Consider the following 25,796-nt stretch of genomic DNA (forward strand, 5'->3'; position numbering starts at 1 on the left):
TGACAGGTGGTCAATCCCCATATTCCCTCTAAAGGAAGGAGGTGTAAAGATCAGGGCACAGCAAGGAGGAAACTATGGAAAATATATACCAGTAATAATGTTTTGGAAAATTCCCAATTGAGAAATTGAATTTGGTAAATGTAAGATCATGAGGAGTAGGTAATCTGACTTATTATATATACAGCATCTGTCTTTTGGCTAATGTGTGTGAAGTGCCATTATAAGACAGTGTTGTTATCCTGTTACATCTGGAAGTCACCACAGGGGTGTCAAGTAATAGCCTGCTGCAAAGGTTACTGAACGTAGAGCGAAGGGTATACAAGCTACTGTAAGTCACTAAAAAGCATTTTTAACTAAATAACTTTCAGAGAAAGAGGATATTAGAGGAGGACCTGTACTAACTTTTGACAAGCAGATGTTACTTACTGTAGCTGAGACCTGTTCTTGAAGGGCAAGGTGGGCTAGGCTAGAGAACTACATTTATTGCATCAATGAAACACAGAAGTGGAGGGATGGCGTTTCAGCTTGTGTACAAGCATGTGTATGCCAATATCACTCACATGACTAACATTGTATTTGCTATGCAATTTGCATATTTTTGGCACTCAGAGGATTATGGCTGCAAATAGCATTCTGGTCCCAGCTAATATTAAACTTTTTCAATGTAGGGCTGCCCACTGTCACATCAGTTGTGAAAAAAAGTGTGTACATGCAAAGTATAAATTGGTTTTAATTCATATTTGGGAGTTTTTTGGCATTTTGTTCTGCTTAAAATATATTTTATGGTGACAATCCCACAACTGTAAATTGGAGCCTTCCTATTTTTTAAGCTGTTTTTCACTTTAAGTACAGTATAAAGAGGCAGCATCTCTATTTTTTTTATTTTATTTTGTCAATGTTGCGAATTGTCAATTTCCAAGAATCAACATATAGTTTAATACACAAGTATTGAAATCACCATTGGGATGAATTACTAACAGACACTACAATAAAATAGGCCTTTAGTGATCTCAATATAATGTATTTTCTGGCCTTACTTATCTTTATGGGAATATGGAGATGTGGAGCTACCAAACATTTGCAGATTGGGATATGGGACCATTCCATACCACTGTACAAAATGTAGAATCATAATAATTAAATTAAATGTTTTGGGTTCAGAAGGTATGTGTTTATTGGGGGGGTTACTAATTTTGCTGGGTGCATAAAGGTATTTTAACTGTGCTAATGAATTGTAATGTAAAATAACAGGGTGATAGAAATTAGTACTTGCTTTATCTACTGTACTGTATTGCATAACAATGGCAGATATTGTACATGGAACTATTATGCAATGTAAATCAAATCTCCATTTACATTACTGAGTGATTAGTGCAGGAAAGTGATGACCAACAACTTTATTGTAGTGGGGAAGACCACTTCAAGTGTCTTGAGCCATTTTGAGGCCCCAGGCATAGTGTCAGTGTAACGTTAGGGAAATGTTACCCAATAAAGCAAAGGCCTTCCAGTTACTCAATGTTCTGATACATTCCTCCGCTAATATAGACCTGCTCAATAGAACACTATATAGACCTGCTCAATAAAAGATGCACATTGAAGGTCGGATTCAGAGTGGTACGAAAGTCTGTTTTGCAGACAGAGCATGCTGTTTTCACACTGTTGTCACAACTCTGGGGAAATTGGCCTCCAATGATGGAACAGGCTTTGCAGGCAGTGATACCAGCAGCACAAACTGAGGAGGTCTTAGATATGTTTTCCTCATATGACGGCACAAGACACGAGTAGATCAGAAGAATAGAACTTTAATGATGACATGGTTCGAGTGAAAAGTGGTATAAACACAGAACCAGTCCTAGTAATACGTTGAAATATACCACTAGACAGATGCTTGAAACGATCCCTGAATGACTGAAGACTGTATGCTGAAGAACTGGATTGAGCTCAGGTAAAAGTCAGCATTCAAGGAGCAAAGTGCCGAGCTATGCTCAGTAACAGCAAGAGTACTTGGAGCCAGGTGCTGGACTGTGCTCAGTGGTTAGCAAGAGTTCTTGGAACCAGGTCCTGAGCAGTGCTCAGTAATTATCAGAAGTTCTTGGAGCAAGGTGCTGAACTGTGGGCCTGATTCAGAGTTGGGAATAGAAAGAGAGATAGCACTTAACTGTGTACCTGGACAAACCATGTTGCAATGCAAGGGGTGTAAATACATATTTTTTTTTTGCATGTAGGGTAAATACTGGCTGCTTTTACATGTAGCCCACAAATACTGCACAGCTTTATTATTACTCTACAATTTAGATGTCAGTTTGGACACCTCCCTCCCAAATCTAAATCTCTCTGCACATTTTAAATCTGTCCCACCTGCAGTGCAACATGGTTTCACCAAGATGATCAGTTGAGAGAGCTATCTCTCTCTATTCCCAACTCTGAATCAGGCCCTGCGTTCAGTATTAAGCAAAAGTTCTTAGAGAAAGGTGCTGAGCTATACGCAGTATATAGCAGGAATTCTTGGAGCCAGTAAGTATACTGAGTCAGGAACAAACGAAGATCAGGCAGGAGCCACAAGGAAACCTTTAGGAGACATTGCACAGACACTGAGAGTCCAGGATGGCCTTATATACCCAGTGCCTGTTGTTGGTTGGCTACATACGAACAGCTGATCCTAGGAGAGACTTAGGAGTGGTAACTGTAAGACCACAAGATCAAAATAAGATGGCCACACCCATGGACCGGAAAGGTGCTCGTGTACACCGTGGAACATCACCATGCAGGTGAGTGAGAACCACTGGGTATCAGGAGTGTACGTTTAGGTACTTAGGCAATGTTTAGATGACTTCACATGGCTGTAAGGAGAGTGGGCATGCCAGAGAGGACACCTGAATCTGGACACAAGGAGCACAATTGCCCAGGACCTCAGCCATAGTCTGACAGTCCAGGTCCTGACAACTGTATATGCTCTGTAGCCATAGGGAACTGGATTTAGGCCTAGCTCTTATTGACTAGTGCTTAAACTTCCGCCTCTCACATTTTTGTCAAATTGATTTAAAAAAATCCATTAGTTTTACCCTTTTGATTCCTTCCGATCAATACAACCAATGGCTGAATCTTAAGGAGATGGAGGTAATGGGGTTGGGTACAGGATGCGAGCACTCAGGATCCCGATGCAGGCATCCCAACAGGGTTAGGACACTGACACCAGTCAGTCATTATCCAAACCCTCCCCCTCTGACTAACCCATCCTCACCAGTGCCTAAACCTAAACTCCCTCTAGTGCCTAAACCCAACCTCCCCCTCCCCACAACCTAAATATAACCCTCCCCCTTAGTGCTTAACCATAACTCTCCCCCTAACCCTCCCCTAACCCCAGTACTTCCGGTAGGGATGCCAGCGCCGGGATTCTGACAGGCGCCAGAATTCTGCCAGGTGTCGGGATTCTGGTGCCAACATTCTACGCACCAGATTCCCAACTGTCTGGATTTTGACTGGATCCCTGGCAGCTCAGGCACTCTGAGGATGTACAGGTCATATATTCTCTCACTGTCCAACCTTTATCTGCTCTACTCAGTCTATCTTCTGCTGCTCTCACTTCCCTCTGATCATTTTCCAAGATCCCCTGTTTCTCCTTTATTCAATATACTTCTCCTTAGGCTCATCACTTTCTTGTTATTCCCTCAACTCCTCCTTCTCAACCTCCCACTGTTCATAGTACCTTTTTTGAACCATGTTTCTTGTACTCACTTTTTCACCCTATATCCTAACAGTATTTATTTCCCTTCCTCCCTCATCAGCTCATCTCTCTGATCATCTCTCACCTTTAGGCTACAACACAAAGTGCAGGGATAGATCAAAGTTATAGTAGCACAACTTTCCTCTTAACTCAGGTAGACTTGTGTCTATTATAGTCATATCTAGACATTTGTGGGCCACATAACAGGAACGAAAAGCAGGTCCCCCTCAGATGTGGGCTCCATAGTAGCAGCACTCCCTCTACCTAATGTATGGTAGTTACACTCTTGTATCTTATATTTTATGGTTTATATTCATAGCAACCAATTTGCCCTTATGTAAGCTTAGAACATTATCTCACTTTCAACATTCATTACACATGCATGTCCTTATCTTATTCTGTTAATTATATATCACTGATGTACATATTATAGGAAAACACAGAGTACATCCTGCTGTTCCCTTGATGTATATTTGTTCCCCTAAATGTACACTTGGTACTGAATAAAGCTTTGGTTACTTATTGTATTTCTTCTACATACATGAAAGTGGGTCTTTTAGAATTTATTATTAATAAGATTAAGTTAGAGAAACTGTTCTCAGATGAGCCATCTGGTATAGTATCTTGGCAGCCCTGCTGCATCCCATTTTATAATAGGAAAGTGTTCAAGGGTTAAGGAGGTAGAGGTTCATCATCAAACAGTTCATTATCTGTACATCTGCTACAGCAATCTACTGTACTTTTGCAACAGAAATGTATCAGAGCTGAAATACTACCTTTTAATTAAGAACTAGTTTATTACTAGTTTAATTATTTGGATGGGCGAACGCGCATAACTCATTCAACTGAAGATGACTTTAAGGGACATATTTAGTACTGGTGTAAATACTCCCAGAAGGGAGTTTGCTGTTGGTGTCCTGGTGTGACTTTGCAAGCACCAAAAGTAAAAACTGAAAAATATATTTTTGTTCAAAAACAACAATTGGGAAGTTCTTACAATGAGAGAATGAATCAGATTACATATGTACTAGTACAATTTGCCTATATTACAGTACAAAAGTAAATAAAAAAGCACACACTGTACAGGAGAACATAAAAACCCTCTGGCAATTAAAATCATGAATATCGAGAAGTACGTTATGGTCAGGGCCGACTCATGGGGTGTTCAACCAGTGCATTCGAACAGGGGCGCCACCCCATAGAGGGTGCATCCCTCCCCAACATCCCGATTTCAGCGGAACAGTACTGTCCCGCTGTTCTAACCGTGGGCCGAAGTGGCCCGCGGGTGAGCAAATCGGGAGGTTGGGGACCCCTACTGCCGCAGCTGTGCGGCGGTGCTGGACCCCAGAGTGGCTGAATGGATGCTGCGTGCATGCCCACGGCATTCATTCAATGGTAGGAGAGTGCTGAGGGAAGCCCAGCTAATGACGGAGTGCTGGCCTTACCCCCAGCCTGACGTTATTTGGAGGTGTGCCATTATATATGTAAGAGCACTACCGGGGGCATGGTATAAGGGGCACTGGGGGCACTGCATAAGGGGCACTACTGGGGGCACTGCATAAGGGGCACTACTTTGGCACTGTATAATGGGCACTACTGGGGGCACTGTATTCGGGGGAACTACTGGGGGCACTTTATAAGGGGTACTACTGAGGGCACTGCATAAGGGGCCCTACTGTGGGCACTGTATAAGGGGACCTGCATAATGTGCTATAGAACAGGGGGCATTGCATAAGGGGCACTACTACTGGGGGCACTGTATAATGTGCACTACAACAGGTGGCCTTGTATAAGGGGCACTTCTACTGAGAGCTCTGCATAAGGGGCACTACTACAGGGGGCACTGCAACTGGGGACATTGCATAAGGGCACTACTACAGTGGGCATTGCATGAGGGGCACTACTGCTAGGGGCATTGCATAAGGGGCACTACTACTGGGGGCATTGCATAAGGGGCCCTACTACTGGGGCATTAAGGTGCATACGGAATGGAAAGGAAAGGAAAATGTTCATAGAGTGACGAGAATGGTGGTGTCATGTTGACACACCCCCATTTTTCAGTGGCCACATCCCTTGTGGCAGGCCAAACCTTCCTCTTCGACGCACATACTTGGAGGGACGCTCCGTTTTTTATCTTGCCCTGGGCTCCAAATACCCTAGTTACGCCACTGCTTGTCCTAAATTAGGGATCACAACTTTAATATATGAATGCCATACAAGTTAACCCATTTCAAAACCTACGGGAAGGGCAGCTATCAAGCGGGGACTGCCAGGACTGGAGTCCCGGGCCCAGACACTCTGCAGAAAGGGGTGGCCCTGCCGACTCCTGCCACTATCTCCTGCTGCCTGTTGCACACACCCACATGAGTGAAAGGGGGGTACTCTGCTACTGCCTGCTGGCCCGCACTACCCCCTGAGTGAAAGGAGGAAGACCCGCTCCAACCTGCATGCCGCATTGACTACCTATAGCTGGGCGTGCATAAATTAGAAACTGCGACGGGATGCGCAGCTTGAGTACTCACTGTGTACGATGAGACTTGCAATTTCTGAGACAGGTCAGAGCAGCTGTAATGCTGTGTGAGGGACTGATGTTACTCAATGTACCGATGTATTCGCAGAACTGCGAGGTCTTAAGGGTGTGAGAAAGTGGTAGTGGGCTGAGAAGTTGCAAACATTAGCATATTTTCACAGCAGAGCTGCGTGTGCAATCGCAGTTGCGATCACAATAGCGATCCATAATGAATCAGGCCCATTGTGCAGAATAGTAGACAGAAGTGTCACGTCAGTTGCATTAGCAACTGTTCCCCTAATTTCTGGAATGAATCAAGATCCTAAAGTGAAACCTACATACTTATTTTGGAATGCATGCATTAGCTAGTTTTATGGGAAATACAGGATCCACACTTACATAACATGAGAATGAAGGGTGTGGGGGTCATAATGTGTGGCAAGGGATGTTATTGCAAGGGGATACAATCGGTGGCATAACTTTTGTTTTCAAGTTATTGTCTAAATTTATTTATTTTGCCTAGAGATGTTCGCCGGGCCAGTTTTGTTGGTTCTGGTTTTAATTTGTCGTCCGGTTTTGGTTTTGCCAAAACACCGTGACTGGTTTAGGTTTTTTCCATAAATTTGCAAAATAAGCTAAAATCACATATTTGAACCTTTTTTGTTCCTATTGTATTATTGTCCTCAATGACATTAATTTCCACTCATTTTCAGTAAATTTTGACCACCTCACTGCTCACAATATTGTTTTCATCAAGCTTAGACCAAAAGGTTTCACCAACCTAGCTGGCTGACTAAGCTAAGCAACAGCAGTGGGAGGCACAAACATGTGGCAGTTCAACTTTAAACAAAGCACATGGCTCACACTGCATGGAGTCACAGTGCACCCCTTGCAAAATATAAATTTGCACCCTCATATAGTTAGCATTCACACATGTCTAATTTAAGAGCTAATGGCTCTACTGGTAAAGTGTCTGACTACATAGTGTTGGGTGATTCAAATCCAAGGTGTGGCTGTATTTTAAATGAATAAGAATGCAAAGTAGCTCCATATAGTTAGAATTCATATGCTTATTTTTTAGCAGTAAATGGCTCCATTGGTAAGCTGTCTGACTGCAAAGCTTGAGGTGATAGGTTTGAGTCCCAGCTATGACAGTATTTTGAAATGTGTAAAATTAAGATGCTTAGAATCAGAAGGGGAGGTAGCTCCAGCAGTAGAGGTGAAGGGGGAGGGGAGGAGATATGATCACTCAGACACATGCAGAGAGGAGATACCGGGACCTACAGAGCTACATGGCCAGTGCAGCAGTGTAGAGAGGAGATGCCAGGACTCACAGATTAGTAAACTACATGGCCAGGGCAGAAGAGTATGGAATGAGCCTCTCCAGCCCGGCACCTCTCTGCAATGCATACCCTGCTTACCAATGCATACCACGCTAACCTGGGTATTACACAGTTGTGGCTGTGCAATACTGTCCAGTAAATATGTAGATGCTGCAGAAGGCATCTATGGGAAGTAGACACCTCTGTAGATGCTGCATCACCATCCGCCCCTTAAATGCCGAAGCATGTCAATCATGCTGTGGCTTGGAGGATCTGCAAGGGAGACCCCAAACAATTTGATTAGTAAATAAACCATTAGATTTATATACTAATCTGAAACAGGCAATAAAAAAAAAACAGGGATGTTCTCTTCTGATATGATAAGCCACGAGCGTTTTAAGAAAGGAGGGGGCCCATGTGCAACCTCCGTTTGTGCCACCTTCTCTCTGTCAGCACATTGAGAGCATGCCAGAATCTGTGCATGCGCTGGTGTCTGGAAAAATGGCGCCCATGCCTTTGTCCTGGAGACATCTTTTGTTCGCATGCACAGGTTACCAGGAAAGTGGTTGCCGCCATTTTCCCAGTGATTTTTTGCTGCTCTACAGTTCCGGTCTGGCGCTGCTCCGCAGCACACTGGAAACTGTGTAAAGGCAAGTATTATTAATTATGGATGCAGGGTATGTGATGTGGGCCCTGGACCCAGTGACCCGTGTGTATCGCACACCTTGCACCCATTATAAAGATGCCTACAGTATGTGATAAGCATTTGATGGGCTTGATTAAATTTATGCATTGTGTTTATAACAATAAAATCCAAGCCATGAGTGAATAACTCTTAAAATGGTAAATGATTTGTTCTTGACTGCAATTACTGAGCTATGGTTTTCTGTTTTTCAAATATGAACTATAGTTTTCAGCTGGCATTATGTTAGGACCAGCATAACAGTGTGTGCTGTCAAACTACATTAACATGTTACTGTATTTGATTGTAAAACCAGCAACCTTGCTTGTCTGATACAATAGCTTGTCATATTTGATCATTCATATATGTCTTTTGCATAAATGTCAATCTGGAGCTTGTCCCAGTTGACAGTTAATCACCTGTGTAAGGTCATGATTTATGATTTAACCATGAAGTTAACCTTCATAGGGTTGTTGCATCAAAAGAACATATTGTGTCTGAAAATACTAATAAGTCATAACATTATGTGGTCTGAGGTTGAAAACTGTTATGTTACCATTAAGCCACAGAGACAGAGTCACAGCAATGGTTAGGTTGGTAACAAATCAACAATTGAATTGATTACATTACTGACATACAGCAATTACCCCGTCATTATATATTAATTAGGACAATTGTATATATATATATATATATATATATATATGTATCCACATGCATACATATATATTTTATATATATATATATTCTATAGACAAAAAACTTTACGGTTTCACATGTCCCATTAAGGCTTCTTAGACATGATCTGAAATTTCACAAAACCTTCTGAATTTGTGCCACTCAAACTAAAAAAAAGCAATGACATTACGATCATTAAGGCTGGCGCCTAAATGGACATGTTCCTTGCGCAATACAGATATGGCATGCCATCAAACCCTGTGGTTAACTGCAGATTCAGCACTCTCACAGAGTGAGATTGCCGTCATTCACAAAATGGTGAATGACATAGGGGTCCCCGTACTTAAGCACAACCAGCACCGGGCTATTGAGAACCAGGCCTGGTTGCCAAAACACAGGGAACAAACAACGTAGGGGTCCTCTGTATTTTGCGCAACCAGCACTGGGCTCTGATCCTTTCCTGGTTTTGGAAATTTAGGGGGGAAAAATGAGTAGGTTCCCCCTGTATTCTTCAGAACCAGCACCAGACTATTTCTAGTGGGGGGGCTTTGCCACAGCCAGGGGAGCCCTTTCCCCAGGCCCCCCAGCTGCAGCATTAACCCTGACAGCAATTCAGCCCAAGTTGGATATCCCTGGGGAGCTGGGGACCCCCAATAAAGGGGTCTCCCTATCCAGGGCACCCCAGAATGATAGCCCGGGGCTATCCTGGCACCTCTGCGCGGTGGGTGCTGGGTTGATTGTGTATTGTGCGGTGCATTTTTAAGACTATTTTCATTTGCAGGTTAACTATAGGTCCCAGCAAGCCTCCCCCGCATGCTGGTACTTGGAAAACCACAAGTTTTATTGCAAGTTTGGGGCTGCATTTCAGCAAATGGATGGGGAATTGGTCAGGATTAATGGTGTCCACACCACGGATACAATAAAAACAATATTTTAAGATACTGAACCTTGTCATATTGTACTCACCCCCTGATCTACCAGCTGCTTTTTTTATTTTGTGTTTATCTGTATTTTGGGATTGACTACCCCAGCCAGCTGTGGTATATCAGGGCATGCAATTCACTCACCAAGCGCCTAGGTACTTTCCCTATTTGTCAGTGCTTTGAAATCTGTGCCTGAGAGAGACCTTACTTATACAGTATAACTACCTTATGTCTTGTTGTTGTGCTTAGTCTTGCCATGGTGTATGACCTGTGATATGAAACTGTCTTCTACAACCTCACCTTTGTAGGAGAGTTTGGCTGTTCTTTAAGCCTCCTACACAGCTGTTTCTGTTTCAATTAATGACCAATTTTCAACCTATATATGAAAATGATGATCATTATCACCTGTTTGGTATGATTGGTTAATCATACACCTAACTATAATCCTACAAAATCCCTGATTTTGTACAAGTGTACCTAGAAGAATTAAGGGTGGTCACACCAAATATTGATTTGATTTAGATTTATCTTCTGTTCATTCACTTTGCATTTTGTTAACTGATAAAAATAAACTATTAACACTTCTATTTTTGAAAGCATCCTTACTTTGCAGCATTTTTTTCACACCTGAAGTTACAGGACTTCGGTACCATTTTATTATTGAACACTGACAGAAACAGAATTACTTATAAATAATTTATTACATTTCTTTAATTTTTTCTTTGGACAAGCCTTACAGGTTTTTAACATCTGTGGGTAAATTTACTGAAGGTTGATTTTTCCTTTTTGGTAATCTTTCTGTCAGTTTTACAAACAAACATTATACTAGTTCTCCTTGAGGACGGGGGGGGGGCATTTTTTGGAAGGGTTCCCACTTCCCTAAAGATTCCATCCTGGGATGACCTGTTTGGGGCAGGTTGCCGTTATCGCAAGAGGACCCCATGCTGTTTGTCCCCTGTTATAGTGTCAGCCCAATGGCTAGCTCAGTTATTGGAAAATATTGGAACCTCGTTCAGTTTTTCCTCCTATTTTTCAATAAAAGCCTTCTATTTGCCATTGGTTTTGAAAGGTCAAAAACAATAGACTTTAAATCACGCAAATACTACCAACATTGATGTTGTGCTTCAAATAAAACTGAAACCAAACAGATCGTAAATGAACATCTTTTAGACAGCAACATATACCTGTTGGTTATTGTCGGTTTTGGAAATGATTCAAAACCATAGGTTAGTAAATCTACTGTGATAGAAGCACTGGAGAAGTCTGGGATGGCATATATGTGTGTCCCAGATTCCTATCATATGTGTTTTAAAAACCCCAGGATAAGCCTGTTATGCCAAACAGACCAGAAGTGTCGGCTTTTGGTAAAAGCCAGTTAATGGGTCCTAGGAATGTGGATGTGAGAAGAGAAGGGAGGGCTCCATCCACAGGCCATTCCAGGTGTTGGGCCTTTCAGTCTGAGGGCAGGCTAATTAGTAGTTGCACCTGGAAGTGGCTCAGATAAGCTGTGCTAGGTTTTGGTTCAGTGTCTCATATACCCTGGGGAGAAACAGACACTGAGGTTTGTTCAGAGACAGTGTGATATTTGAAAGTGCTGTGTTTGTGTTTGTGGTAAGGCAGTAGGCCCTGCCAATTGTAGAGAGGGAATAACCTGTCTAGTTAGTGCCCAGATGGGTTAGGATTTATTTTTATGTTTTGCTTATTTTTTTGTTTATATTGCACAATAAAATTGGTTCCAACCAGCTTGCACGAAAACCCTGGACTGGTGTGCTGTTTCCTGGCTGCTGTGTGTAAGGTGGTGTCCATCTAGCCCAGGAGAGGGACCCCCTACCCCGACTATTTCACCAGTGGTGGAGAATGCGGGCAAACACATGGAAAACTGCAAGTGGAAAAGTTTTGCATTGAAAATTTAAAGAGACAGACACCAATTTGTTGTGTGGATGTCAACCTGTGTTTTATGAAATCCATGAAGGTGGCGTCGGTAGATGCTTAGAAAAGCCAGATTCCGCTTCCAACCTACACCTAAAGACAACATGGAGGACATTGTTAAGGCCTTGATCCAAGCTAACAAAACTCAGCAGGAAACTAACCTAGCTCTGCAAGAAGCTACCAGAGCTCAGCAGGAAACTAACAGGGCTCAGCAGGAAGCTACCAGAACTCAGCAAGTCGCCTTAGAGAAAACCCACCAGGCCTTAAGAGAGATGGTACAACAGGTAGTAGGCCGGTCTGGAGATGCTTCTCCTGCTCTTCCAACTCACACTCACACCATACGGGCCAGTCACTTTCTGCAAAAGATGACCCAGAATGATGTGGAGGTGTATCTTACGGCCTTTGAAAGAACCGCAGAAAGAGAGAATTGGCCTAAAGAGTAGTGGGCAAGTCTTGTGGCACCCTTCCTGTATGGAGAACCACAGAAAGCATACTATGACTTGTGCCTGGCTAATGAGAAAGACTATGTTAAATTGAAACAGGAAATCTTAACTCGATTGGGAGTCATAGTATTTGTTCGCACCCAGCAAGTCCACCGCTGGGGGTTCCAAACAGAAAAGCCTCCATGCTCGCAAATGCATGACCTTGTCCATCTTACCACAAAATGGCTGCAGCCAGAAACTCTAACAGGACCACAGATCATGAAAAGGATCATTATGGATCGATATCTGCGGTCTCTACCTGCAACTCTGTGCAAATGGTGAGCCATGCAGACCCTAAAACAGCAGATCAATTGGTTGAACTGGTGGAGAGGTATGTGGCGGCTGAGGAACAGTTGAGTGTGCCCTACCAAGCCCTGATTCCGCAACGACGATCTCCTGTCATCACTGGTAAGACTGTTGCAGGTGAGAAGGGAGCTGGGCAATGGAATGTACTTAAGACTGTTTATTTGAAACCTGGAGATAGGCCAGCCAGGCCAGGAAGGTTCCTATCCCATAATAGACTTGATAATAGTATGATTCAATGTTTCCAATGTGGTGTTTTGGGCCATATTGCTGCTAATTGTTCACTCACCTCTGAACCTATGCAATGTGATACTGTCAATCGCAGAATGCCTTTCTTTGCACAGCCAGCCTGTACTGCTGACCGACAGGCTGAGACAGATAAGCAAATGTGTATAGTTACTGTAGAAGGCAACAGAGTAGAGGCTCTCTTAGATTCTGGTAGCCTGGTTACACTTGTGAAAGCTGAACTGGTAAACCCCTTGAAGCATAAGGGAAAAACTGTTGGTGTGACCTGCATACATGGGGATACTCGCTATTATGTTACTGCAGAGGTGAACATAGAAACACAATGTGGTTCCGCGATAGGCTTTGTGGGTTTGGTGCATGGCTTGATGTATGATGCAATATTGGGGAGAGACTTTGCTCACTTCTGGAAGTTGTGGGAAAGCCAATTTGTTATAGAAGTAAACATTCCCGACCCATTTGAGGAGGTTACTGAGGCAGTAGCAGAGGGAGTTTCTTCAGAGTCTGAGATGTTCCCCTTTTCTAGCATGATTGGCGAACCAGAGAATGCTGAGAATGATGGTGGCTCACCAAGTGATGTGCCTCCTACTGAAATGGGAAGTGTTATGGAGCCAGTTGATCATCTGCCTGATCTTAAAGTCAGAAAAGAGATCTTTGCCATGGAGCAGTTAAATGACCCTACTCTGGTAAAAGCCAGGGAAAATGTATAAGTGATTGATGGTAAATCCTTAGAATTTTTGGTATCAGGTGACTAAGAAAGGGGAAGATGTTGTGGAACAATTAATAGTTCCAAAGGCATATAGACGAACTGTGTTAGACCTGGCTCATGGTCACATACCTGCAGGTCACCTAGGAGTAGGAAAAACCACTGAGCAAATTTTACAGAGGTTTTTCTGGCCTGGGGTCCATAAAGAGGTTTCTGACTATTGTGCATCCTGCTCTGAATGTCAATATCATGCTCCAAGGCCGCATTTTAAAAGTCCACTTGTCCCATTACCCATTATTGAGGTTCCATTTGAAAGAATAGCTATGGATTTGGTTGGACCGTTAATGAAGTCTGCTCGGGGCTGTCAATATATTCTGGTGATTATGGATTACGCTACCAGGTACCTGGAAGCGATACCATTGTGCAATACGTCAACAAAGACCATTGCTAGAGAATTAGTCCATGTCTTTAGCAGGTTGGGAATACCTAAGGAAATTCTGACTGACCAAGGTACCCCATTTATGTAAAAAATCATGAAAGAGTTATGCTGCCTGTTTAAAATTGATCTGTTAAGAACTTATGTGTATCACCCCCAAACCGATGGGTCAGTAGAGAGATTTAACAAAACTTTAAAACACATGCTTAGAAAAGTAGTGGACAAAGAAGGTAGAGATTGTGATTACTTATTGCCTTATTTGTTGTTGGCCATAAGAGAGGTTCCTCAATCCTCCACTGAGCTTTCACCTTTTGATTTGTTGTACGGGAGACACCCAAGGGGATTACTAGACATTGCCAAAGAGACATGGGAGGGGCAGTCCAGTCTGTATAAAACTGTTATTGAGCATAAGTAAAAACAATAGTTGTGCCTGCGCTTGAAAGATTGTGAGGTGGTAATGAGATAAATGAAGAGAGATAACTAAGTACAAATGGTGAGTATTTTATTTATTTATAAGTCGCAGAGTTATTATGGAGTCACAGTGCTCCTTGTCTGCTAAACACTTCTGATGCAGGGTGGGAAGGGGGGAAGGTATAGGGAAGGGGGATAATGATGGATGCCGGATGGAACACGGAGGTGTCTAGTACCAAAATGGTTGGGACTAGTAATTGTTGTTAGAGGGGGTTGTGTGCGTATAGCACACTGGATATGATCATTGAGGTGTGTAATTGTCACATGGAGCATCCAAATAAATAGTGAAAAAAAAGAAATTTTTTAAAAAAAAATTAGAATGAAAGATAGATAAAAATGATAGAAAAAATCTAGGTACTGGTGCTCTGGAGGGGCGGCGTCCCGTGCCCTCTGGTCTGTCAGCTTACCCTATGTCTGTGAAACACCATGATCCTCCACTGTCCTTGGTGGTAATTGACCTGCTGCCTGCTTCTTGAGTGTGTGCCGCGTTACACACTCGCTATGTTCCTTCCTGTTCACCGGCAACAGGGATGTCTGACGGAGCCCACGCTTCCTTTCAGTCACGTGGTCCCGGCTGACTGATGATGCGGACAGCCACTCAACCCACCAGCCGGTGGGGAAACTTAGGAAATGTAGTTCTATTATGCAGCTCTGGGTGTGCACATATGCTGTTTGCCGGACAAATTCAGTGAGTTAGTTGGTGAATTCGCTGGCAATAAATCAATAAAGATGACGGTGTGTGCAAGACTGTCTCTGTCCAATGCATAGCGGCTAGTTAACCTTCATCAGGCACTTGAAGTAAGTGAGTTGGTAGTTCCTTTATAAGGGGAGTGCTCATGATGTGAGACATGATGATTGACAGTTGTCTTGGATACAAATCATGGTAAAGTGAACAAAGGTGGGTAATTGGTTGCTCTGCATCACCTGGGGCATGATGATTGACAGTTAGTTGTCATGGATACAAATCATGGTAAAGTGAACAATGGTGGGTAATTGATTGCTCTGCAAATCAGATGTAGGCATAGGAGCAATCCTGTCCCAGAACAAAAGAAGGTGAAGAACACCCTATTTGTTACTTAAGCAGGAAATTGAATGTACATATGAGAAACTATGCTATGGTAGAGAAAGAAGCATTGACCATAAAGTGGGCATTAGAAACTCTCAGGTACTACTTGATGGGAAGGAAGTTCAGGCTGATCACTGACCAGGCCCCTTTGAAATGGATGTCAGAGAACAAAGAGAGCAATGGGAGAATAACAAGGTGGTTTTTGGTATTGCAAAACTTTAAGTTTTCAGTCGAACACAGGCCAGGAAGCCAGCTGGCCAATGCAGACGCTTTGTCGCATGTTTATTATTTGGGGGTTGCAGTTGTTCCACCCCACAGGTCGAAACAAAGGGGGGGATATGTGATAGAAGCACTGGAGAAGTCTGGGATGGCATATATGTGTGTCCCAGATTCCTATCATAAGTGTTTTAAAAACCCCAGGAAAAGTCTGTTATGCCAAACAGACCAGAAGTGTCGGCTTTTTGTAAAAGCCGGATAATGGGTCCTAGGGATGTGGATGTGAGAAAAGGGAGGGCTCCATCCACAGGCCATTCCAGGTGTTGGGCCTTTCAGTCTGAGAGCAGGCTGATTAGTAGTTGCACCTGGAAGTGGCTCAGATAAGCTGTGTTATGTTTTGGTTCAGTGGGGAGAAACAGACACTGAGGTTTGTTCAGAGACACTGTGATATTTGGAAGTGCTGTGTTTGTGGTAAGGCAGTAGGCCCTGATACTTGTAGAGAGGGAATAACCTGTCTAGTTAGTGCCCAGATGGGCTAGGATTTATTTTTATGTTTTGTTCATTTTGTTGCTTATATTGCATAATAAAACTGGTTCCGACCAGCTTGCACAAAAGCCCTGGACTGGTGTGCTGTTTCCTGGCTGCTGTGTGTAAGGAGGTGTCCATCTACCCCAGGAGAGGGACCCCCCTACCCTGTCTATATCACGCTATATATATATATATATATATATATATATATATGTGTGTGTTTGAGGGAGGGGGCCCCAAACTGGTCTCTTGCCTAGGGTCCCATGAGGTCTAAATCCAGCTCTGTCCTCAACTATTTGTTTGAAATACCATTAACCACTGTCTCCCCCTCTAGTATATTTACAGTTTTATTTTCCTGACTACTTATGTGCAGTGGTGACTCTTACTTTTTAAGAGAGGGGGAATGCCAAAGTTGCAGTTCAAGTCGGTGTCAGGCCCAACTCCATATTCATTGCACATATTCAAAACAAATCTAATAAGTTTTGTTTTGGGGACTGTATCAGCTGCACACCTAGGTTATGCATAAAGTCATGCTGTTCTTTCCTATTCTTTTAGGCACCTATTGACAACTGCCCAATAGCTGTTTTGGTGCTTCCTTGCACCTTCTTAATGGGGCACCAAATCAGCTGTTGGACTGTTGTCAAAAGAACAGCACAACTTTGTGCATATGGCGGTTTGGATGCATGAAAAATTGCTGCTGCCTAATTAACACTGAACATGCTGCTGTTATATGAATTCTGATTCAGCCTATGGAGTTTGATAAGTATACATGCTGCAGGATTTCTTACACTATGCACTTTGACATGTGATCATTATCAATACTTGCCCACTCTCCTGAAACGGTCGGGAGCCATCCGAAAATCGTGTGGCACTTCTGGCCCGTTAAAGCAGGTAAGTCTCCCGGACAGCCGCCGACCACCCCAGACGACTCCCCGCAACACTCCTACATACTCCCGCAATGAATTTTGGGAGGGAATTACACAATTTGCACTTAATTGCATCATTATCCCGTCTCCCTGCTTCACAATGCCGGTAATCTCAGCATTGTGTAGCGGGGATGGGGCCAAAATGATGTGATCGCTTGGTCACGCCCCCAACTTTGCCCCTAACGCTGGGTAATATACCTGCCTGCACCCCTCTATGCTGCACCACGCCCCCTGCTATGCTGACTGGGCAGACAGAATGTCGGCAAGCATGTCATTATCATGCTGCTGTTCTTTTCAATATATTTTCTCTAAAGCAAGATTGGTGTGCTGATTTAATTCTGTTTTTACAGAGATTGCTATATGGGATTCTTATCACCAAGCACCCATATTTATTCAAATCATGAGCGTGCACACTTGTTCCTTATTTATTTATATATATATATATATATATGTGTGTGTGTGTGTGTGTGTGTGTGTGTGTGTGTGTGTGTGTGTATTTCTGCAGTATTTGGTAACAATGAGTCGTTTTTTCAATGTTCACAGAACAAGAGAATTATATTCTATATACACACAATAATAATTTTTTGTTCCATAGATTGTTATTATACCCACAAAGTGGTATGCAAAAAACATATCTACAAAAGCATTTTTAAAGCTGTATTACCACCTAATCGTTATATATTACTAGTCTGGTCCCATCCATTCCCGGAGCACCAAGGCTCCTACAGTATGTTTCTGTACTATTTAAAGGGCAAAACAGTTTTCACTTTAAAATGCGTGTGGAGGGGTGTGTATTTGACTCACATACACACCCCTCCACACACATTTTAAAGTAAAAACACAATGTGAGTAAGAGGACCAATCAGAAACTGCCATCTCTGTGATTTTGGCTTCTAACTTCCTGCCCTCTCCACACCTAAATCAGAGCTATACTGTAAGATGAACCAGTGAGCATGGAGGAGCCCCCGGGGCAGTGGGACAGGAATGAACAGATTAGTAACACATAATGAATAGGTGGTTATGTGGCGTTAAATGAACAAACTATAAAATTCAGTGCAGCTGAGCTGATGGATAAAAGAACAATTTTATCTTTACTGCAGTGACTTGTTCAACAGCTTATCCAGGTTTATATCAAGTACTGCATGTTCAGTGTTCATGTTTTATGTCACCACCAATGTACAAATACCTTTACATAATAATAAGGAAATTACAAGAGTTCAATGCACAATAAAAAATAATGTGTACAGCATTCACAATAGGAAATGGAAAAAAACTAAAAAGTATAGAAATGCAGAATGTAAAAATATATAATGGCAAAGCTTTAAAAGGATATTGCACAGTCTGCCAGACTGGGGCTATACTGTATAAACACCCAGAGGCATACGAACAGAAGTCTTATAATTAGGAATGCTCAGGATTTGGGTCTATACCGGTAATGATGTGTTTCCGTAATTTTTAGCAGGATGCTTTAAATATATTAAATAACATTACAAAAATAGTTTCCCCAGTGTTTTTCCAAGCACTGTTTCTGTATTCTTCTGTATTATTAGCAGTGTTCACCACGGTAAATATAGCAGAAAACTTGCAATGGTCGGTATTTGTGAACAGTATGTATTTGTTTATGGCAAAGACGCAAACAGCAGCAAAGATTTCATTTTTTAAATGTATGGCCTGAATAATTTTATGGATATAAAGCTCCAGGATAAAAACAGGAGAACTGTATATCCAAGAAATGTTTAGGACATTTTAAACATTTCAGGAAGCCTTGGTCAGAAGAATTGCAATTTTTCATACAAAAAGATTAATAGAAATGTGTTGTTGTAATGAAGATGAATCTGTAAGCACCTTTCTGCGAAACTAGCCTGCGCTCTCATCTATCTGACCATGAGTAGAACAATGTGGATTTAACCTGCTTGAAAATAAACAGAATGGCGCTACTGTACATTTATGAGGTTTACACTGTCAAAAAAATAAAAAATATATAAGAAAAACACACTAGTGGATTGAAATACTTTATTCTGTGTATTTGACAAAAGTCTTTTCTTTTTAAATTTTTCTATCTAGGTGTACATAGTTTCCAACTGTCTGTATCGATTCCAGGAAATGCCTGTCCCTATTTTCAGTATTGTTCAACTGTACAATAAATGGTTTCTTTCTATGTAAGATGCAAAGATTAACATATATTGGTATTCTCTAGACATTATAAGTTAACAGTTACTGAAGATGTAAAATGCTATTATCACCTTCAGTACACAGTACATGATGTGTATTGCTGTGTTACAATGTCCGCCAAGATGGTATCACATAGAACCTGCATAAATGCACAGGCTCGGTGGATAAGGTTCATTGGAAAATATGTTTATGGTTGTGTGAATGTCACAACATAATTTCTTATACAGAAGGGCGATTTATTTTATCACTTCTATTTGCTAAGGTGTGCATATGCCATATTTTTCTCACCTCTTTCTAAGTTCTGATTCCACAAGTATTTGTCTTTTCTTCTGGGGGGGAGGTGGCGGGAGCTCATCCTTGCCATGCTTAACAAGAATTTGCTCCCTGGTGGTCACCATAGTTACAGTTTCCATTACAGTTGTCTGTGTTAGTGACGACTGAGTGGCGGTGACAGCCTGGGAAATCTGTGAAAAGTATTGAGACAGAGGTCACACAATATTCGATAGACTTCAGAGAAGACTGTTTGGAGTGTCAGTAGAAAATAATGAGTAACTGCTCTTTGTATGATCAAAGTCAGACCTCCAGAGCACAATAATATTAAAGTGAACATACAAACACAGTTTTGCTTGGCTCAAGTAATGTCAATACAACATCTTGAGATTAAACAATTTTTAAAAAGAATAGTATTTTTTCATTGTTTATATTCATACCAGTTAAATTTTTCAACAGATGGCATAATACACTCAATAGTACATAATACATATTGCATAATACACAATAGGGGCAGAGCCAAAACCACTCTATGGGAATTTAGCTTGTTTGTGTTCATGCCAATTCACGCATTTGTGAACCGGCATGAACATGGGTGAATTGGCTGGAACATGGTCAAACCTGTTCGACTTTCTTGAATTGAGCCTTATTTTTTCTCAAATTTGTTATATTTTAGTGAAATTTTTTATTTTAGAACCGATGCATTGATCTGGTATGAGAATCAATATGCGTACAGTTTGAGCATCTCTTGTTAAGTGCAATACAATATAAAATGGTAACAAATAGTGCTGCTAAGTGCTCTATTATAACCTCTATGGGGTCTATTCATCATCACTTAATTTATACAAAAGCAGGTGAAAAATAACATTTTATAATTTAAGTGTCAGACCCATTCATCCCACCCATAACACAGGAGATATCGCTAGTTTCCACAATCCCCATACTTATGGGGATGTAGAAATTCTGAAATTGATCAAGTTCTGAAAATGCTTTATTTTCGGAGCTTGACTAAGAAACTGTATGCCACCCAGAGATTGCATACAACCCCAGATAATCTTCACAGGATGGTGTTTACACTGCCGGATCACACAACCACGATGGCCACATGGGGGGGCGTATCGAATATAGGGGGTAGCTCTGCCGGATCGGACTCCGGAGGCCACGGGGGGTGAAGGACAGTGGGGAATAGAGAGTGGGGGTGGGGGCGGCAGACACAGTGATGAAATCCTTATGGATACACCTCACTTGTAGGGGGATAAGTGTCACTTTTCCGAAAAGCTGACTCCACAAATAGATCAGCTATTTCGAAGTGATACTTTTGTTAAATGCCTACAAAAGATTTAAACTCAGAGTAAGTTTAAAACATAATTATCACTAGTAATAATTATGCAATGATGAATAAGCCCCTCAGTGTTGAAGAAATAAAATATAAGTAACACAACACTTATTTTTTTTTATTTTGTACTCTTTTGTTGGATAAATCAGATAATTTACTTTGTTGCTTTATGATGGGAATTGTTTACATGGTTGTGCTGAGAAAGGTTAATTAAATTGTGCATAGATAATCCAATCTCTCATAACGGTTTTCAAAAAGCTTTTCTTCTAAACAAACATAAATTGAGCTTTATTGCATTTTTCCACAGTACCTTCAGGAATAATCAGAACCTAATTGGTTCTTTACTTCAGTCACAGGAGCAAATTATCACCTTGGTGATTTATGGAATTTACGTTGCTTTGAAATAAACACTTAGTATTTGTCCAATGATTCTTCCACACATATAGAAAAATCAGTATATCAGATTATTCATACCATATACACCAAATGTATAATTACAAAAAAAAACAGTCCCTACTTGAACAAGAGTGTAATGATAAGAATGCAATGTTCCCAAACATGCATCTGCAGCATAGGCTCATGAACGCATACCCCTTACATCACTGGTTTTTTAATCCCACATTGGACTGAATGTTTTTAGATATCTAACATCCTCAAAGTTTATGATGGCATTTTAAATTATAAACTTCATACTATTCTACTGATACATAAACACCCCTGCTTTGGGTTCATTATCCTTTTTTGTTGGCAATGTGAAATGCATGAGAGGTCTCTTTACATACAGTATATAGGGAGGAATTTCCCCAAGCTTCACAAGTACTGGGCTTTCATCCTACTCCTTCAGCCCTTTACCATATATATTCACACATATACCATATAGTTAAGAACAAGCTACAGAAAGGAGCAATTGTAAGACTTATGCAAGATATGATTCCTCATATTTAAGAAATTTACCTAAAACTCTAATATCTGGTCTCATTGGATGGATTATATATCATTTAAAATATTAAAATTACTGATTGGAATAAGGCCCTAACACAGCATACACCTGGAGGATGAGAGCCTCAAATATAATCTACTGTGTCTGTATGGCATGCGGTCATAATACTGACCACAGGGATTCCAGCACTCAGAATGCCGGCGCTGGAATCCCGACAACTGCCAGAATCCCGGCATCCCGACCGCCAGCATCCCGAAGGTAAGTACACGGTTTAGGGGGAAGGGCTAGGGTTAGGCACTAGGGGGAGGGTTAGGGTTAGGCACTAAGGGGGGAGGCTTAGGGTTAGGGTATGGGGAGGTCAGGTTTAAGCATCGGGTAATATAGTAATGTAGGTAATATATAGTTTGCACATTTTCGTTATGTTAGCAAAACAAAGGTTGGGGTAGATGTTAAAAAAAAGGTCTTGAGTTTAATGCAAATATTTTTATTATTGGTGTCAGTATATACAGTTTTTTCAAAGATTTGTATGTAGTTCTCATCATATATTATGTGTACTTTAAAACTTATCATATGTTAATATTTATACTGTAATAAACAAAAGTATGCCAATCTTTAATGTCCATCTTGGATCTATTGTGCCCTATGTGCATCTGAAATACATTTTATATTACTTGTATGATTAAATATTTGCAAAAGCAAAGTGTCTTTAGAATCTGTATTCATTAATTGCAGTTAATGTTTGATTTCCTAAATAGATGATTGAATAATATTGTATATGAATTAATTATGCCAATTTACTGTATAAGAACTTCCATATTCCAAAGTAGCCAAAATGTGTTTCCATGTAGTAAATAGGGGGGGCTTAGAGCCTCTGCACGTTACCTGAAGCTGGGTTGCATAGTGTGATTGCATTACAAGACAACTCAGGAGTTGATTCAGACCTGGACGCTAAGCTGCGCTCTCTCGCTGCCAAAAGGGGCCGGGTGTGCATATTCCACAATCACACTGTCTGGTGTAAGGACGCCCTCTATGTTTTAGAGAGCGAAGGCAGAGTGAGCGCACACCGGTATAAAGACGCCAACTTTTCTTTCTTAGCACACGTCATCTCCAGGAAGTGTATGATTAATTAGAACCATTGAGAGCCATCGGAGCTGCACGCAGTGCTTGAGGTAGACCCTACCCTGCCGCAAGCACTGCGATCACGGCAGGCTGAAATACAACCAAGTGACGTGTACAATGACTCTTCCATGCTAATGCTAATAATGCTAATAAAACTCAGTTTTGACGCCCAGACACGCCTGCTTTCGCACCACCACTCCCCCGTTCACAAGCACCTTCCCCTGTTACCACCCACAAACGGCATGATCTGTCAGTTAAAGTAGCGCTCAGTCTGTGTATAATGAGCGCACAATTCCCGATCGCAGTGACTGGTTCACGCACACGCACTGCGATGCATGCGCAGATGGGCAACAATCGCCCATAGCGTGCGTCCGTGGCTTAGCGTCCGGGTCATAATCGGGCCCTCAGTCTATCCAATCATCTCCAATAGAGCTATGTAATAAAGATCGAGTCTGACGGAGGTGCGGGATGCAGACTGATCTCAATCAGTTTTTTAAAGTTGCAGTCATTTACAAGGCAAAGCCAGTTCAGCTTTGCCTTGTAAATGACTGCAACTTTAATAAAACGATTGAGATCAGTCTGCATCCCGCACCTCTGGCATCCCTATCCCTATCCCTATCTCTATTACATCCTGCCCCTGATGTTAGATGGTCAATAGGTCGAATGGGACAAAAGGTCGACAGGGACAAAAGGTCGACATGTAAGAAGGTCGACATGGTCAAAGCGTCGGCACAAAAATTGTCAACACATTATTATTATTTTTTTGGGTTAGGGTTAGGTTTAGGTTAGGGTTAGACACTTACCGGTGGGTTAGGCACTTACCCCGACAGTTAGGGTTAGGAACCAGTAGGGAGGGTTAGGCAATTACCGGTGGGTTAGGGTTAGGCTAGAAAACAAAAAAATCATGTCAACCATTTTTGTGTTGACCTTTTGACCCTGTCGATCATTTGTACATGTTGACCTTCTTACATGTTGACATTTAGTGTGTTGACCTTTTGTCCCAGTCAATCTTTTGACCATCTAACATCTGGTGTCTATCTAGACACTGTCAACCTTTTTACTGTCCATCTCTTGATCCACATCTGGGGGGGGGGGCGCTCCTGGGTTTTCCCTATGGATTGCATAGAATCTGTAGGGTTCTCACAAGGCTCTATTCCCTTTGCTTTCTCTCTGTACACCTCTTCTCTTATTCACTCATTCCACCTTCAGTATTAATGCTACACTGATTACAACAAAATCTACCTCTCTTCCCCTGATCTCTACTCCTCTGCACTGTCTCTTGTAACCAACTGTCTCTCTGCCATCTCCACATGGACGTCCTAATGCTACCTACAGCTCAACATGTGAAAAACAGATCTTATAGTTATATATCTTCCAAGAGCCACCACCTTCCTTGATTTCTTCCTCACAGTCAGTTACACCATAATTTCCTCAGCCTCCCAAGCCCGCTGCTGTCACACTTTACTCTGGCCCTCTGCTTTATTCTTTACATCTATTCTCTCATATATACCATAGAAATATTATCAGAATACATCCTTTTCACACTCTCATATCATCTTCCACTCTGACTAGTGCCCATCTCCCCTCACCCATCTAGCCACGCTGCAATCCATCTGAAATACTGCAACAAGATTAATCTTCCTCTTTTGCTGCTCCATATCTGCTGCACCACTTTGGAAATCCCTACATTGGCTCTTTTTGTCCTATGAAGACAATTCACATGACATACCACTATCTAAGAAAAACCCCACCAACATCTTTCATTTATTGCAAATCTGATCTCATGTCAGATCACATTTTTATGGTGCATACACACGTAGCGATCTGTCAGCAATGCGATATTGCTGACAGATCGTTATCACCCTCCCTGGTATGCTGGATGATCAATATCAATCATCCAGCACATCACACCACCCGTGAGCAAGTTGACCGGCATGCCCGGCCGATGGATGATATCTCTATCGTCCATACATGCCGCGCATTGCTGGTCGAAGGTAAGTTGGTAGGGACCATTTAAAAGAACGATTTGAAAGATAACGATATCATTATTGTTCAAATCTATTTAAATCGCTACATGTGCATGCACCATTACTCTCTTCAAACTACCTCTTGCCTTTCCTCTGGTAGCCAGTTACCACTAACACTACCGAGTATTCTCCTATGTTGCTACTCAGTTATAGAATTCCTAACCATCAGACTCTCCCACAGTTTGAAAGCACATCTATTTATCACAGCTTACCCTAGTTAACATTATGCTACTCACAATTCTGCACTTGCTACTCCTGTTTCAGCTTTGTTCTCTTGGAATTAGAATGTAAGCTCTCTTATAAGTAGGTCCATCCTATCCTTTATTTTCATGTCTGCATTTATATTGTAATCTTTGTACGTCCCTGTTGTATCTAGGTCCTGTTTTTCCCGGTATTCTGAAGGAAGTTCTATGTGTATGTGTCTAGATAGACAGTCAATAGACTATCTGTGTTACACCTGTTTGTCTACCTTTCCCCTTTAGAATGTAAGCTCTTATGAGCTTACATTCTTGTGTACCCTCTTGTGTGTCTCCTTATTCTACCCTTACATTCTACCCTCTTGTGTGTCTACTTATCTTACTTTCATCTATTTCTTACTCACCACTAGGGCACCTAACACTTGGTTGCTTTGCTCTGTTGCTTATGTGGGTGTTATGGTCGCTAATGTAGCAATATATATTATCCATGTCCTTGTCCTGCATTGTATTTTACTGTAAGTCGCTGGTCACCTATTTATTTATGTACTTTGTAAGGTGCTGCGAAACACTTGTGGTGCCAAATAAATAAAT

General features: G+C 41.7%; 1 protein-coding gene across 1 annotated transcript in view; it reads right to left on the reverse strand.

Annotated features, from left to right (window-relative positions):
* DMD (dystrophin) overlaps nt 1–25,796 on the reverse strand; it is a 2,214,077-nt gene that overhangs the window by 1,650,285 nt on the left and 537,996 nt on the right. The window contains exon 16 of the mRNA XM_088454197.1: nt 19,605–19,780. Within this exon, the coding sequence (XP_088310323.1) occupies nt 19,605–19,780 (176 nt within the window). The remainder of the gene's footprint in view (nt 1–19,604; nt 19,781–25,796) is intronic.

This window comes from Taudactylus pleione, unplaced genomic scaffold (assembly GCF_031769625.1).
Source record: "Taudactylus pleione unplaced genomic scaffold, aTauple2 ptg000609l, whole genome shotgun sequence".
In the NCBI taxonomy this organism is placed as follows: domain Eukaryota; kingdom Metazoa; phylum Chordata; class Amphibia; order Anura; family Myobatrachidae; genus Taudactylus; species Taudactylus pleione.